The 18,077-nt window shown below is 36.2% G+C and overlaps 1 protein-coding gene across 4 annotated transcripts in view; it reads right to left on the bottom strand.

The window, feature by feature from the left end:
• The window catches only part of SUCLA2 (succinate-CoA ligase ADP-forming beta subunit), a 64,154-nt gene that overhangs the window by 10,390 nt on the left and 35,687 nt on the right, over nt 1-18,077 (bottom strand). For 3 of the 4 annotated variants that reach the window (XM_008056956.2, XM_021711780.1, XM_008056957.2), the window contains 4 exons: nt 10,052-10,180; nt 7,122-7,260; nt 883-1,044; nt 646-788 (listed from right to left, as the gene is read on the bottom strand). In XM_008056956.2, coding sequence (XP_008055147.1) covers nt 646-788; nt 883-1,044; nt 7,122-7,260; nt 10,052-10,180 — 573 coding nt within the window. The remainder of the gene's footprint in view (nt 1-645; nt 789-882; nt 1,045-7,121; nt 7,261-10,051; nt 10,181-18,077) is intronic. The other variant, XM_008056958.2, reaches the window with a different exon arrangement.

Raw genomic sequence — 18,077 nt, 5'->3', positions numbered from 1 at the left:
AGTAATGATTAAATAAGGAAAATAAAGCACATCTATGTCTCATTTTAGTTGAATGAATATGGCAAATAAGTCTATAGGCTCAAAGGGAAATGCAGTGAATTTTTTTTTAAACAATTCTAAAGTCTAATACCAAAAATAAAAATATTATCCCCAGCATCATCAATAATACATATTTACTAATGACCTATGTATGTACTAGGCATTATACTAGACACTAGGAGAGGCAACATGAGTAAGATATGATCCCTAACAATGAAGAATTCTCAGTATAAATTCAGTAAGACTAGTCCAATGGAGGCCATTATCTTACTTTTTAGTAAGCCTTACAAAATCCACACTGGTCATATAACAAGTAAACTCCTTAACAAATATGTAATGATTAATTATATGTATGTCTTTTGGATTATAATGCCTCACATCCCTTTATTTTGATAATCATTTACAAATACATAGCTGTAAATTATGATGTATCTACATGACAGATTATACAAACATTAAAATGAGTGTTTTAGAAGAATACCCTAGTGAATTGCAAAAAGTGTTCAAGATATATTAGCAAAAATTTATAAAAAGACTAGAAATATCATTAATTAAAAGATATATAAATTCCAAATTCTAATTCTAAAACATAAGCCCTGTCCTTACCTTTTTATCTGAAGTGATAAGCTTAAATGCTTCTGTTACTTGATGGACTGTGGCACCACCACCAACATCAAGAAAGTTGGCTGGAGTCCCTCCATGAAGTTTTATTATATCCATTGTGGCCATGGCCAAACCAGCACCATTTACTATTAAGAGGGGAAAATGATTTGTATAAGAAACAAACATACAGAAAATAAACCAAGTTGAGTGAATTCAACTCTAACATAAAAACATGTGTACCTAGACAGCCTATATTTCCATCAAGGCCAATGTAGTTGAGATCTGCCTTAGCTGCATCTTTGTCCCTTTCATCTTCCTGAGTCCAGTCCTGTAGATCAAAAATTTTCTTCTGGCGATAGGCTGAATTAGAATCAAAATTGATTTTTGCATCCATACACAGCACTATGAAGGGAAAAAAAAGAAAGTCATCTTAATTTCAAGACAAACATAATAAACTAATAAACATCCCTTAGTTTAGGGGAAAAAATACATCTTCATTTTGTTACTTATTGAAAGTATTTTGATTTATGTTCATGATGAAGTCAAACTGTTCCTTTAAAAAATATATTTGGGAATTAAAAGTGCCCCCATCAAAATTACTGGTTCTACATCCATTCAATGCACTAAATAAAGAAGAGAAAGAAAAAAACCCTCAAAACATTTTTTAATTACTTAACAATTATCAAGAATTAACTGTCCACTCTCCAACCTAATTCCTTCATCTAAGTCCCAAATCTGATCCCTTCTCATCTACTGAAAGACATTATTCCAGCATTTCTGTCTTTCCTACATCATAAATCTCCCCCACACATCTTTCTATCGGCTAAATCTTACTGACTTGCAAAAATACTGTTATTTCCTCATCCTGATTAAAAAAAAAAAAAAAAAAAAGCTTTTAACTCCCACCTACCCTTACTCTTTACTTCAATACAGCAAAACTCATTGAAAGAGTATATAAAAGAGGGGTCAGCTCCCCACAATCTCCCTTCTGGGAATATACACAGAGGAACTCAAATCACTTTATACAAAAGATACCTGCACACGTATGTTTATTGCAGTATTACCCACAATAGAAAAAACATGCAACCAATTGTGTTGACCACTGAAAGAGGACTAGATTTAAAAAAAAAAAAAATGTGGCATATACACAATAGAATATTATGCAGCCATAAAGAAGGACAAACATATGAACTTTGCAGCAACTTGGATGGACTTAGAGTCTATAATACTCAGCTCTATCACAGAAACAAAGGACTGAGTACCATACGTTCTCATTCATAAGTGGACTTTGAAGAATTATCATAATACTATAAGAAAGGGATTAGCAGTAGTGGGGAATTGCCAGGGGAGGGAGGGGGGGCCACACCTCAGCAACAAGGGCACCTGCATAATAACCATTTGTATACCTAACCCTGAATTATACCCCACACCTTTAAAATTAAAAAATAATTTTTAAAAAAAGAGGGGTCAGCAAACTATGGTCTACAGACCAGATTTGACCTGTGCCTGTTTTTATGTGGCCTGCGAGATAAGAATGGGTTTTACACTGCTAAAGGATTGTGAAGAAGAAAGATGAAATGGAAAAAGGAAAAGAATAAGAAGAAAAACACCACCACCCAAGACCATATGTGGTCCATAAAACCTAAAATAGTATTAACTGACAACCCCTGTGCTTAAACTCCTTGTATCAAATTTGTCTACTGACAATCTTTCTTACACCCACTCTAGTTAGGCTTTTATCTCCAGCACGCTACCAAAATGGCCCTTATGAAGGTTACCTCCCTGACTTCATCTTTCAGTATTCCGTCCCTTCCTCACTCCAATCTAACTACCACATTCTCCCTGAAGTTCCTGAGCAGACAGAGACTGAAAGAATTGAGCAGTTATAGCTGCTGCCCAACACAGGAGACAATTTGGAATCCAGCTAAGTCAATTACCATTAAAAGCAAAAATCAATATTCTTTCAGAAAAAGATAACAAAATTCAAAGTCTTTATACCATATCTTCCAAAATGTATAATATTCCATTCAAAATTTCTAGATCAGGAGAGAGAGAGAGATGTGACCACTGTAAAGAGAAAAGCAGTCAACTGAAACCAAACCTGAGATAACCCAAATTTAGAATTATCAGAGGACTGTGATCAACTATTTTAAATATACTTAAGGACACAAAACAAAGTACGGTCATAGTAAATGAACAGACATGTAATCTCAGCAGAAAATAAAACTGTAAAAAGGAAGCCGGGCTCAGTGGTTCAGCCTGTAAACCTTTGGGAGGTTGAGGTGAGTGGATTGCCTGAGCCCGCGGGTTCGAGACCCGCCAGGGCAGGCAAAACCTCATCTCTACAATAAAATCAAAAACTTAGCCAGGCGTGGTAGTGCGCGCCTGTAATTCCAGCTACTCAGAAGGCTGAGGCGGAAGGATCGCCGGAGCCCAGCAGGTCAAGGCTGCGGTGGCCGGGAGCGGCCACTGCACTCCAGTCTGGGCGACAGAGTGAGGCTCCAACTCAAAAAAAAAAAAAGTGAGACAAATACAAGACTTTAAATTTCAACAAGGTAACTTCTGAGGCCATGAAGAAACTACCTATTCCCATTCAAACTGCTGTGGTTGAAAGAATTCCAACTCCACCTAGAATTCACAACCCCTCAAGCTAATAACCAAACAAGAAATAAGAAAGAATATTAACTTCTTTTAATTTCTAACTCAATCAAGAGAATCTGACATGGGACTTCAGTTCTTAAGGTCCTTTGAACTTCCTAACATTTGAACTTTAAATTCCAGGTGTGACTTTATGCAATCAACTATAAGAATTTTTTAGAGCATCTTAATACCATTATATTCCATTAGACAATACAACTGGGCCTAACCTAATGACAGAAGTAGAAAAGAATGAACTTTCAGAATTTAGCAAACACTTTCTTACAGCTGACATTAGTATACTATTGTGACCCTTTTAGAGACTTCTCAGAGCCGAAATCTAAACTACCTAGGTGGTCCCAGGAGACTACCCAAAGGAATAACAGTCGGAATTGGGATAATGGCTCCAAAGATGTCAATTTTTCCCAACTAATGTATAGGATTCATGCAGTTCCAATCAAACTCTAACATGGTCTGTTTTGAAATCTCACAGAAGGATTTTAAAGGTTACCCAGCATTAGGGGTTAGTAAATTGGCATCCAAGTACTGATAGCAAAACTAAAGATTTCAGGAAGTCTGTGCATGCGCACATGCTCACTAAGAACACTGGTGCATTTTCCTTGGGTGAGGATTATTTGCTTTCATGCAATTTTCACTGCATTTCTCAAAAGTTCCTTGACCCATAAAAGGTTAAGTAACACAAATCTAAATAAATAGGTAAAAACCACCCTGCTTTAAAAAGAAGTGTTGGTTTGGGGGGATTGTCGTTGTTGTTGTTGCTGTTATTCATCTTTTCCAGCTTTATTGAGGTGTAATCGACAAATATAAATTGTATATATCTAAGGTATACAATGTGATATCTTAATATATGTATATACTGTTAAATAACTGCCATAGTCAAGCTAAAATATATCAATCACCTCACGTGGTTACCTTTGTGTGTGTGTGGTAAGAATAATTAAGATCTACTCTCTTATCAAGGTTCAAGTATACTTTTTTTTTTGAGTCAAGGTCTCACTCTGCTGCCTAGGTTGGAGTGCAATGGCATGATCACAGCTTACCATAGCCTTGATCTCTTGGGCTCACGTGATCCCTCTGCCTCAGTCTCCCAAGTAGCTGGGACTATAGGTATGCGCCACCATATCTGGCTAATTTGGGGGTAGGGTAGAGATGAGCTCGTGCTATGTTGCCTAGGCTGGTCTCAAACTTCTGGGCTCAAGCAACCCTCCCACTTTGACCTCCCAAAGTGTTGGAATTATAATCATGAACCACCACACCTGGCCTTCAAGTATACATTATTATTTACTATAGGTGCCATGTTGTATATTGGTCTCCAAACTTATTCATCCTATAACTGAAAGTTTGTACCGTTTGACAAACATCGCCCAGTTTCCCTCTCCCTCTGACCCTTAGAACCACCCTTCTACTCTCAGTTTCTAGAATTTCTACATTTTTAGATTCCACATTTATGTGAAATCATGCAGTATTTTTCTTTCTGTGTCTTATTTCATTTAATATCATGTCCTCCAGGTTCATCCAAGTTATCACAATGGCAGTATTTCTTTTTAATGAAGGAAATTGTTGATACAAAAAGAGCTATCAGATCTATGGAATCAGATCCTAAACTATGATGAGAGAGGGTACCAAAAATCAGTAGAAAAAGCATACTTTATGGAATGATATAAGAAAGACTGGTTGTTTGGGGGGAAAAGTAAAGCTAAAGTAAAATCTTGATTGATTAAAGACTTAAAAATAAAAAAAAAAGAAACAAAATTAAACACATTAAGAATGATTATTTACACTGCTTAGAATGGGGAAAAAGTCTCTTAATATAAGAGTATGAAAGTCAAGGAATGAAATTTGACTGCATACAAAAACAAAAAGTTTCAGTCCCTCCTCCCCCAAAATTAAACAAAGGACAAACTCAGAAAAAGAGTCATGTCAAATATCAGACCAGAGATGAACCTCCTTAATATAAATATACTTTGTTATTTGTTTTGATTTTTGAACCATGTAAATAATCAAACATTCTTTATTACTCTGGGGAAAAAACCTTCAAAACATATGTAAATGTCTTCTTTGTTCTCTTAATAACTAATTTCTTTACTCAAGAATATAGCTATTAGCCGGGTTCAGTGGCTCAGCCTGTAATCCCGCGCCTTGGGAGGCTGAGGTGAGTGAATTGCCTGAGCCCGCAGGTTTGCGACCCGCCTGGGCAACTTGGTGAGACCTCATTTCTACAATAAATCAAAAAACTAGCTGGGCGTGGTAGCGCGTGCCTGTAGTTCCAGCTACTTGGAAGGCTGAGGTGGAAGGATCGCCGGAGCCCAGTAGGTTGAGGCTGCGGTGGCCAGGAGCAGCCACTGCACTCCAGTCTGGGTGACAGAGTGAGACTCCAACTCAAAAAAAAAAGAATATAGCTAGTGAACTTCTCATTTGGAAAGAATTCAGGGGTCGTATTTTCAATGTTAACTGATTTCTACTAAGTTACATAATTAGGAAAATAATATAAGAAATATGTTTTTTATACAGATAATTCATCACTGAATACTTCATTTCTAAAACATGCATCAGTTCTTACTCTTCAATAAAATTATTTTCATAAACCACCTTGATTATCACAAGAGAATTTACTCATTGTATATACTACCATATAAATAACCAACCAAAACTTGATTTCTATGACAAAGTCTATAACTAATTGGAAATATGAAAGTCAAAAATGAGCCGGGCTCAGTGGCTCAGGCTGTAATCCCGTGCCTTTGGGAGGCTGAGGTGAGTGGATTGCCTGAGCCCACGGGTTTGAGACCCGCCTGGGCAGCGAGACCTCATCTCTACAATAAATTAAAAAAATCAGCCAGGCATGGTAGCGCATGCCTGTAATTCCGGCTACTTGGAAGGCTGAGGCGGAAGGATCGCCAGAGCCCAGCAGGCGAGGCTGTGGTGGCCGGGAGCAGCCACTGCACTCCAGTCTAGGCGACAGTGAGACTCCAACTCAAAAAAAAAAAAAAGAAAGTTAAAAATGGTCTACAAATGCTTAAGAAGATTAGAATTGTCCAAAGAGACTTGAAACAAAACCAAATTAATGACAGTAATGGGAGCAGTTAACATAAAATACTGAGGAAAATTTAGATTTAAAAAATACTTACTTTAAAAAAATGAAAGACATGATAATTCAAATCTGATTTACAGTTTAAGCATATGCAAAAGGAGAGCTGTCGAAGTGGTAAGCTAATCTTCTTACTTCTCCAGTGGCTAAAAATATTAAAATGACTCTAGTATTCGAGAATATCCTTTGTACAATAAAGACTCATCTCTAATGTTTGAAACTCATGGGTACCCCAGTGGCTAATTGCCCAAAATTACAGCTCACTTACCACCACACTGGACATTCTGACCCAGCATTGCCCAAGAAAACCTACTGTAATGATGGAAATGTTCTATATGTGTGTTATCCAATATGGTATCCATATTTGGCTACTGAGCATTTGAAATGTGACTACTGCCAACAGGGAAATGAATTTTAAATCATATATCATTTTAATTAATTTTTATTCAGATAACTACCTGTGGCTGACACCCATGATACTGGACAGTTTCAACCCCTCTGTGAGTATATAAGGAGTATATAACCCCTCTGTGAGTATATAAGGTATGTGCATAAGGTGTTTGTTTTAACAAGTTTCTTTAATATTTGTTCATATGCATTCTATTTATTCTAAAATAAGCTTTTACATAGGAATGAGTTCATTCCTTATTTCCTTATGAGTTTAACTTCCTTAGGGAAGCATATGATAGAAGGATAAATGCATGATAATGCTTGATAAAAGAAGATACTTTACCAGCTCCATCTGAATCTTCTACCATTGGATTTATTTCTATCATCGTTGCATCATATTTCATAAAAAGGTTGTAAAGCTTGACCATGTTTTCTGCTGCAGAATCTACAATATTAGGTGGAAATCCCATCTTCTGTGCAAGCTGAAAGCAATTTGTCTTTTTGTTATAGGTAGTTTGCATATATCCAATCAACATTAATTCTTTTATGTAAAAAATCCTTGTAGTATATCATTAAAATGATAAGCATGAGTCATTTGCAGCCATACGTTAAACCCTGAAATAGTAGCTACCATTACTACATGGTTAAACAAAGCTTTTTCCAAAATCCTCAAAAGGCAGATATTATGCCAGTTCCACAGATGAGAAAGATATTCAGAGGTCAAGTGTCTTTCCATTTGCCTAGATTCCCGTTCCAGTGTTTATTCCATATCCTCCATACTACCTCTAAGTCTTACAGCCAACCTAAACAGCAAAAAGTGACTTATATTTTAATAAAACTATATATAAAATGGATTGATAATCCAAATGGTTCAAGCAATGGCCAAAGTATTAAATCACTCTATTTTATCCCTTAGGTAATTTACAAAGACTACCTACCAAGCAATAAGGACACATACTGTAGAGTCAAATAAGTATTACATCATTCATTCAAAACTCTACTGAGCAACTAATATATGTTGTGCACTGTGCTGAACTGAAAAGATACAAGTATTTTGGCTGGGCTTGGTGGCTCAGCCTGTAACCCCAGCACTCTAGGAGGCTGAGGTTAGTGGATTGCCTGAGCTTGCAGGTTCGAGACCAGCCTGGACAATTTGGCGAGACCTCGTCTCCACAATAAATCAAAAACTAGCCAGGCGTGGAAGGATCGCCAGAGCCCAGCATGTCAATACTGGGGTGGCCATGAGTGTGCCACTGTACTCCAGCCTGGGCAACAGAGTGAGTCCAACAGAAAAAAAAAAGATACAAGTATTTAGGCTTCTAATCTAGTAAAGTTCACAGTCTTGAATAGACGCCTAATGAGAGACACCTGTAGAGCTTTTTAAACGACACAATATCAAGAAGTACTGGTTCATGAGTTCTATAGTGGATCAATAAGCATTTATCATACTTAAAGTTCCATATGCAATTGTGAACCACTGGTACGAAGGACACATATCTATATGTTTATTCTAATAGTGCGACTGCCACTGCTCAGGAGCACTACAGAGAATTCCTTCCTTTTTTTCAATTGCTATCTAAGGTTGCAAGATATTCTTCTGATTTTCAAAAACAGAAAATTTCAAATTATTTGAGCATGAATTACGATTTTTGCAAAGAGGTAAATGACAAAAAAAGTGAATGATCAAGTTAAGAAATGTAATTTTTGGTTAAGATCTACTTCAAATTTCAAAAGTACTGTCTTGGGCCATTGCCTTGCTAGACTCTGGTATGGCCATGTGCTCTTTGAGCTATGACTACTGCCATGCTTCCTGGCTTTGGCCCCCTCCTTCACCTTGGGGAGGTGAATCGTCTCTCTGCCTTCTCACTCTCTCTCTAATTTACTTTTAAATAAACTTTTCTTTCTTTAAGAAAAAGTACCATCTCATTACAAAAGCTTTTTACTAGATTACAAATCACTACTTTGAGGCTTAAACATTTGAGAATTGCAACATAATTTTGATGAATCAAGTATGACATTAATTTGCTAACGCTAGGCACTATTTCTATTCACTGTGCAAAATGCTATAATCTTAAGTTATTCTTTCACATATTCTTATAAATCAAATATTTTCTTCCTCATCTAACTTTCACTCACTAGTATATATAAGTATCTAATGAATCAAATCTCTGTCCATTTTAAACATTTATACCATTTATTTGCCTATATTATTTGCTTCGCTGTTTATCAGGGAAATTTCTCTCTCTCTTTAAACCTTTGTGCCAGTCAAAATTCTTGCTCTTGCTGTATTTCAATACCATAAACTTACTCTGACATAGCGTTCTAAGAGATGTGTAATTTCAAAGTTCAATATTCAAACTTCTATTCTAAGATAAGCCACTTACTTTTTATATCCGAACCAAATAATTAATTCAATAGCAGCATTACAAATATTACCAAGCAACTCTCATGGAGCAAAGCATTAACTCCATGGTTGTTTTTTATATTTGGGGGGATGGGGAGTGAAGAGGAAGAAGCATACAAAAAGGGCAGTACAGAAAAGCAGTGAAATTGTATGCAAAATATATTGCATATGTGCATATACCGAAAGTCCACAGCATTCATTAGATTCTTAAAAGCGTTCACAAACCCACCAAAAATAAAACCACTGATCTATCCTAGAGAAATGCAAGACAGTGTCATATCACCCTATATAATTTACGGGAAATGAAAAGAACACTGGAACATTTTAAATAATACTTGGGGGATGTAAAATCCAGACTATGAGAAATGATGAATGATGATCACCTCAGTTTCTTCAACAAATAAATTGAAAGAAAAAGGATGAAGAGAGTGAGGAAAAGGAAACCTATAAATTAGAAAAGACCTACGAGTCATCCTGACCAATAGCAATAAAGGACCTTATATGGATCCCAACTCAAATTGTAAAAGAAAAAAATAATATGAAACAATTAGGGAAACTTGAATGACAGGGCAAGTGATATTAAGAAATTATTGTGGATTTTACTAGATATGGTAAAGGTATAGTGTCTCTCTTAAAAGAATCCTTATCTTTTAAAGACATATTTGAATTGCTTATGAAAGACATATGAAAAAAATATTGCAGATACTTTCAAAAGTTGTAATTTCAAACAAAATATTAATTTGCTTTGACACTACCAAAGTGTTAATTTTTTTAAAATTCTGACATTCACTTGTACAAAGTTCATTATCTTTTCTTAAGTATTATAATTCTCTAATCACAAACTCAAAATTTTTCAGAATACAACATACCCGGAGAGCTTGTTCCTTTTTGATGCCTTCTACAATATCAATAGGTTCTTTAACTATTGCATCAGGAGTCTCAGCAGCAACATCTTCAATGTTGACACCACCTTGTGAACTTCCTATTAATACAGGACCCTAGCAATGGGGGAAACAGCCAAAACATCTAGATTTTATTTTAGACCCATCAATAAAACTTGAATATATATATAGTATTGTGTAGGAAAAATGGTACAAAACCCTGGATTGTATTCTCTATTGTATTATTTCTTAACATAAAGTGTATTTAATGTGCTCACTATTGACACACAAAACAAGAGGGGAGATAAAACAATAAAAGATAAGACTTTTGTTATTTTAAATGTATCCTCCAATTTTTTTTTTTATTATTAATATACTATTCCTACACTTAGGAAAAAAAGCATGAAAAAAATTTTATTTAAAACCCAATTTCACTTTTCTGGCCGGGCATGGAAGTTCATGCCTGTAATGCTAGCACTTTGGGAGGACAAGGTGGGAGAATCACTTGAGGCCAAGAGTTAAAGATCAACCTGGGCAGCATAACAAGACCTCTGTCTACAAAAAAAATTTAAAATTAGGCCAGGTGCAGTGGCTCACACCTATAATCTCAGCATTTTGGAAGGCTGAGGTGGGAGGATTGCTTGCATCCAGGAGTTTGAGACCAGCCTAGGTAACATAGTAAGACCTCATCTCTGCAAAAAAATAAAAATAAATTAGTTGGGCATGGTGATACATGCCTGTAGTCCCAGCTACTGGGGAGGCTAAAGCTGAAGGATTACCTGAGCCCTGGTGGTCAAGGCTACAGTAAGCCATGATCATGCCACTGCACTCCAGCCTGGCAACAGAGTGAGACCCAACTCACATAAAATAAAAATAAATTAGCCAGACATGGAGAAGCACAACTGTGGTCATAGCTACTCAGGAGACTGAGGTGGAAGGATCGCTTGAGCCCAGGAGTTTGAAGCTGCAGTGAGCTGTAATTGTGCCACTGCATTCCAGCCTAGGTGCCAGAGTAAGACACTGTCTCTAAGAATAAAAGACTAGTTTCATTTTCTATCCTATCACCATTTCAGTAACATATCATTTAAAGTATAATTTAAAGGAACAGTATTACATTCATTACTATTTGAAGAACAAAATAGTCATTCACATACTTGAAATAAGGTAATAATCAAAGAACAAACAATAATCAGAGGTAATTGTTATTTAGAGAAAAAATGGTTTTGTACCATGTCATTCGATTTCAAAATACACATGGAATAATTTGGCTAGCCTTTGTCCCCAGTGTCTATGTGGTAAGAACTAAATTTTCCAACCACACCTGATAGTTGATGCTATGGAAGAGATTCATGATGGACCCCTAAAGAATTTATGCTAAGGAGATGACTCAGGTAAACAATGGCCATACCAGACAGACCAAAAATATGATATCAGTCCACCCTGCAGGAAAAAAACCAGCTTAGAGAATGAGTCAATTTCATATACAATGATTCCGTCAATCCTGCCTACATCATAAGGTCAGCAAGATGGCAAAATAGGAAGATCAAGTCCTTGCTTCCCCACAAAAATCACTAACTTAACAACAATATATGGTCTGAAAAGCCTTTATGGCAATGCCAGAAACCAATTATAATGTCACAGTACCCCAGACAAGCTCAAAAACAACAACATCTGTGTAGAAACCAGTAAGAAAAGCCCCCCCCTTCCCGAAACTGTCACAGCTTAGGGTAAAAAAGAAAACACAAGGTTTCTCCTTTGGGAGGGAAAGAGAAGAGTGGAACATATGTTCAGCATTCAGGCTTTTCAAGGGATTGGTCAAAGGACTCTTGTCTGTTTCACCAGACATGAGTACTGAAGGGGAAGCAGCATACTATGGATGCCTGGGGACACTGAGAACAAAAAGGAGAGTGCAGAAGTTTGTGACAGCACCAGAAAACTTGTAATATCCCACAGAGAAGTTGACACAGTTTGCCATAATTGAGAAAACATACCCAGTTCACAACTTTTTACAAGTTGGTGGCCTGTATCTGAAATGCTTGGAAACAGAAATGTTTTAGACTTAAGAATTTGCATTATACTTACCAGTTGAGCATCCTAAACCAAAAATCTAAAATCCAAAATGCTCTAATAAGAATTTCCTTTGTGTCATGTCGGAACTCAAAAAGTTTCAGATTTTGGAGCATTTTGATTCACAGATTTGGGATGCTCAACCTGTATTTACACCAAAAGGAACTAGAAAAGGAAAACAATCTAAAGTTAGAAGAAAGAAGAAAATCATAAAGATTAGAGTAGAAATGATTCTTTAAAAAAGAAAGATTTTAAAAAACCAATAAAACTAAGAGTTGGCTCATTGGAAAGATCAATAAATCCTTAACTATACTAATTAGGAAAAAAGAAAAAAGATCAAATAACAAAAATTAGAAATGAAACAGGAGACATACAACTGATGCTGCAGAAATGGAAATGATCAGAAGAGACTATTATATAATTATACACCAACAAATTCAATAGCTTAAAAGAAATGGATACATTCCTACAAACATACAGCTTTCCAAGACTGAATCATGAAGAGAGAAAATCTGAACAGACCTAAAAATAACGAGATTAAATCAATAATGAAAAACCTCCAAGCAAAGAAAAGTCCAGGACTAACTAACTTAACTGGAAAATTCTACCAAGCGTTTAAAGAATTGATACCAGCCGGGCTCGGTGACTCAGTCTGTAATACCAGCACTTTGGGAGGCCGAGGTGAGTAGATTGTCTAAGCCCACGGGTTCAATATCAGCCCGGGCAACTTGGCGAGACCCCTCTCTACAATAAGTCAAAAATTAGTCAGGCACGATAGCACACGCCTGTAGTTCCGGCTACTTGGAAGGCTGAGGTGGAAGGATCTCCAGAGCCCAGCAGGTCGACACTGGAGTGGCCATGAACGTGCCACTACACTCCAGCCTAGGTGATGGAGTGAGACTCCAACTCAAAAATAAAAATAAAAATAAATAAATAAAGAATTGATACCAATTCTTCTCAAACTCCAAAAAATCTGAAAAGAATAGAAAACTTCTAACTTCATTCTATGAAACCTGCATTACCTTGAAACCAAAATCAGACAAAGATGCTACAATAAAACTACAGACCAATATCACTGATGAAAACATGCAAAAATCCTCAACAAAATACCAGCAAACTGAATTCAACACATTAAAAGAATTATACATCATGATCAAGTGGGATTTGTTCCTGGAACATACAAAAACCAAGCAGTGTAATCCCATTAATAGAATGAAGGACAAAATCCACAATAATCTCAATTGGTAGAGAAAATGCATTTGACAAAATTCAGCATCTTATCATGACAAAAACACTCAACAAACAAGGACTGAAGGAAATTACCTAAACATAATAAAGGCCATATATGAAAAGCCCATAGCCAGCATCATAACTCAATGGTAAGGAACTGAAAGCTTTCCCCCTCTACATCAGAAACAAAGCAAGGATGCCCACACTTGCCATTTCTATTCAACACAGTACTAGAAGTTCTAGTTAAATAAATCAAGCAAGAAAAAGAAATAAAAAGCATACAAAAAGGAAAGTAAAAAGTAAAATTATCTCAGTTCATATATGAGATGATCTTGCATGTAGAAATCCCTCAAGATTACACACACACACACACACACACACACACACACACACACACAACTGTTAGAACTAACAGATCAGTGCAAGTTGCAGAATACAAATCAACAAAAAAATTAATTGTATCTCAATAAACTAACAGTGAAAACTCTGAAAAGGAAAGCAATCCCATTCACAATCAAAAAGAATAAAATAAGAATAAACTTAATCAAGGAGGTAAAAGCCATGAACTGAAAACTATAAAACATTGCTGAAAAAAATTAAAGAAGACAAAGGAAAACAGGAATACAACCCGCGTTCATGGATTGGAAGGCTTAATGTTGCTAAAACATGCATAGTACTCTAAGCAATCTACAGATTTCATGCAATCTCTATCAAAATCTCAGTGGCATTTTTTACAGAAATAAAAAAAAAAAAACCTCCTAAAATTCATATGTAATCTCAAAAAACCCAGAAGAGAGAAAACAATCTTAAGAAAGAAAAAGCTAGATGTTCATACTTCCTGATCTCAAAATATATTACAAGCAAAAAAGTATAATTCTGGTAAAACAGACATACAGACCAATGGACTAAAGAACCCAGAAATAGCCGGGCTCGGTGGCTCAGCCTGTAATCCCCACCTTGGGAGGCTGAGGTGAGTGAATTGACTGAGCCCAGGGTTCAAGACCCATCTGGGCAACTTGGCGAGATCTCATCTCTACAATAAATCAAAAAATCAGCCGGGTGTGGTAGCGCACGCCTGTAGTTCCAGCTACTTGGAAGGCTGAGGTGGAAGGATCGCCGGAGCCCAGCAGATCGAAGCTGAAGTGGCCGGGAGCGGCCACTGTACTCCAGTCTGGGCAACAGAGTGAGACTTCAACTGAAAAAAAAGAACCCAGAAATAATCCCTCGCATATAGGGTTAAATGATCTTCAACAAAGGTGTCAAGATCACACAATGGGGAAAGAAGGATAGTCTTTTCAACAAATTATGCTGAAAAAATTGGATATCCATATGCCCTTACATTGACCCACAGACCCTTACATCCTTTGTCAAAATTAACTCAAAGTGAATTAAAGACTTAAACATAAGACCTGAAACTATGAAAGACCTAGAAGAAAACATAGGGGGAAAGCTTTATGAAATTAGATTTAGCAATAATTTACTGGATATGACATCAAAAGCATAAGCAACAAAAGCAAAAATAAACAAATGGGTCTACATTAAATTTAAAAACTCAACAGCAAAGGAAACAATCAACAAAGTTAAAGGTCAATTTATATATTGGCCAATAAGCATATGAAAAGATACTCAATATCACTAATCATTAGGGAAATGCAAATCAAAACCACAATGAGATATAACCTTACACCCTTTAGAATGGTCATTATCAAAAAACCAGAATATAAGCTATGGCAAGACTGTGGAGAAATTGGAACCCTTGTGTTCTGTTGGTTAGAATGAAAAATAGTGGCGTTGCTATGGAAGACATTACAGAGATTTCTCAAAAAATTAAAAAATAGAATGACAATATGATCCGGCAATCCCACTTCAAGATATATATCCAAAATAAAGAAAACGGGTTATCAAAGAGATATTTGCACACCCATATTCAATGCAACATTATTACTAATAACCAAGAGGTGAAAGCAACCTGAATGTCCACCAAAAAATGAATGAATAAAGAAAGTGCAGTATATAAACAAAATGGAGTATCACTCAGTCCACATCATGAATGAAATTTAAGGACATAATGTTAAGTCAAATAAGTCAGTCACAAAACGACAAATACTGCATGATTCCACTTACATGAGGGATCTAAAATAATCAACTCTTGAAAACAAAAGTAGAATGGTGACTACCAGGGACTCTGAAGAAAGAGGAAAGGGGAGTTGTTCAATAGTTTCAATTCTGCAGGATGAAAAAGTTCTAGAGATCTGTTGCACAAAACAAAAATAGTTAACACTATTGCACTGTATACTCAAAAATGAGCAAGATGGTAAATTTTATATTGTGTGTCTATATTATTAGTGACCACAATTTTATTTTATTTTATTTTCACCTTTAAATTTTTTATTTTAAAGTTGTGGGGTCAATTCAGGGTTAGGTATACAAATATTCATTGTGCAGGTGACCACAATTTAAAAAAAAAAGAAAAAACCTCTAGACACCAGAAGCTTGGTGAACTTCGGGTTGACAATATTCTACATATTGTTTCACATCAAGGGAAGATGACACATGTTCTGAGGGCAATGGAAGCTTCATATTTTGGACTTTCCCAGACGTTATCCTATACACCTTCCCATTTTGCTTGTTCTGATTCAAATTCTTTGGCTATAATAAAACTAATCATAAGTATAGAAATTTATTGAGTTCTGTGAGTTGTTCTAGGAAATTATCAAACTTGAAGGGATACTGGGAACCCTCAAATTTGTAGCCAGCTAATCAGAAATGAGGGTGACCTGAGGACCAACAAACTTGAGGCCAGTGTCTGAAATATGCGCAGTCATGTACTTTAGAGGTTAGTCATGTAACCTCTAAAGTCTGGCCTAACTCCAGGTACTTGGTATCAAATTCATTTCAACATTTTTTTAAAATTGTTTTAGTAAAAGAACTAATTGAGCCTTCTAGGATAAAGGAGAGAACACCAGCAAATCTAAGTACAGAGAAATGTTTGAAAGTATAGTCTAATTTTAAGTTTTTCTATACATTTCAAATGAAAAGGTATTCTTCCTTTCCTCTATGGCAAGGCAGTTCATAATTACAAGCTTTTATAAAGATCTAAAGAGCAGGGACAAATTCCGATTTAAGAAGAGCCCTTGTAATTATTGTCAGGCTACTGAAGTAGAAAATAGAAAAATTAAATCTATAGATAACTACAAAATATAATTTTATTCAACAGGAGATGTCGAGACTAACAAGCCTTTAAAGTATTTGAACACTTTATTTTAGTTTGACTTTTCTTTTTTTTTTTTGAGTTGGAGTCTCACTCTGTCACCCAGAGTGGAGTGCAATGGCTGCTCCTGGCCACTGCAGACTCAACCTGCTGGGCTCCGGCAATCCTTCCATCTCAGCTTTCCAAGTAGCTGGAACTACAGGCACGCACTACCACACCCCGCTAATTTTTTTGATTTATTGTAGAGATGAGGTCTTGCCAAGTTGCCTAGGTGGGTCTCAAACCCGCGGGCTCAGGCAATACACTCACTTCAGCCTCCCAAAGCGTGGGATTACAGGCTGAGCCACTAAGCCCGGCTTTTCTTTTCTTTTTTATCAACTGATAAAAGAAATGAAGAGCCACAGAAGGCAGCACTAGTGGGGGGTTGAGATCATATTAAATTCTCACTAAAGTAATAGTTAAGTCTCCAACAGATGGTGAGGAGTTAGGCAAAAAGCTTTAAAAATATGAAATGATACAAAGGAGGACCAAAAAAACAAAAACGGAATTATTTCTTGGAGGACAGGCCCCTTGTAGTATATAGGCTTCCCCCATTAGGTTAGTGTTCTAGGAACACATCGGCATTGGCATACCAGTTAGTGTTGTGAGAGGCTGTGTTTGGCTTCAGTTAATATTTTTTTGGAGATTCTTTCAACACATTTGTCCATTTCATGATGGGTGATTTATGAGTGCACACCATGCCGAGTGTTCAGCAGGTTTTGACCAAAAATGCATGACTCCCATGCCCTATCCTCCCGATCTCGCCCCAAGTGACGTTTGTTTGTTTCCCTGAATGAAGAAAGTCCTCAGAGGGAAATGGTTTGCCAATGTGGAAGAGATCAAACAAAATACAGAAGCACTAAACGGCATCAAAATTGACTGGTTCAAAAACTGTTTTGAGCAGTGAAAAAAACATCTCGATAGGTATATTGCATCAAATGAAAAGTACTTTGAAGGTGATTGAAGTTTAAACATGTAAGAATATACTTTTTTTATAAATAAATTTCAGATTTTTTGGGTCCCCCCCAATATAGAACAAAGTAGAGAGTATCTATTTGTACTAATTCCACAACCAATTAGAAAAGAGCCACTTGCATGGGTAAAGAGAGGTCATTGAAAATGACTGTAGTTTTACAATTAATCATCACTGCAAATAGCTGTCTCCTGTTCAGATGATTCGGCTTAACTTTTAAATCTTAGTAATAAACTTTCAAAACAATTTCATTTCTAGCAAATAGCTATAATTTCAAATATATTAATGATGCTTTTATTTTCTTAACCCAAATTCCTCTTCTTTTGTTGGTCTTCTAAAAATTGCCTTAAAATAGGTTTGAATTTAAATGGATATGAAAAAGTAGTCACTTAATAAATTTTTTTTAATTAAATTATGGAAAATAAAATGTGCGATTCTTGGCCGGGCTCGGTGGCTCAGCCTGTAATCCCAGCACTTTGGGAGGCCGAGGTGAG

This window comes from Carlito syrichta, unplaced genomic scaffold (assembly GCF_000164805.1).
Source record: "Carlito syrichta isolate Samal-C Ts95f unplaced genomic scaffold, Tarsius_syrichta-2.0.1 Scaffold302582, whole genome shotgun sequence".
In the NCBI taxonomy this organism is placed as follows: domain Eukaryota; kingdom Metazoa; phylum Chordata; class Mammalia; order Primates; family Tarsiidae; genus Carlito; species Carlito syrichta.
The sequence above is the reverse complement of the archived record's forward strand: the minus strand, read 5'-3'. Positions and strand labels throughout refer to the sequence as shown.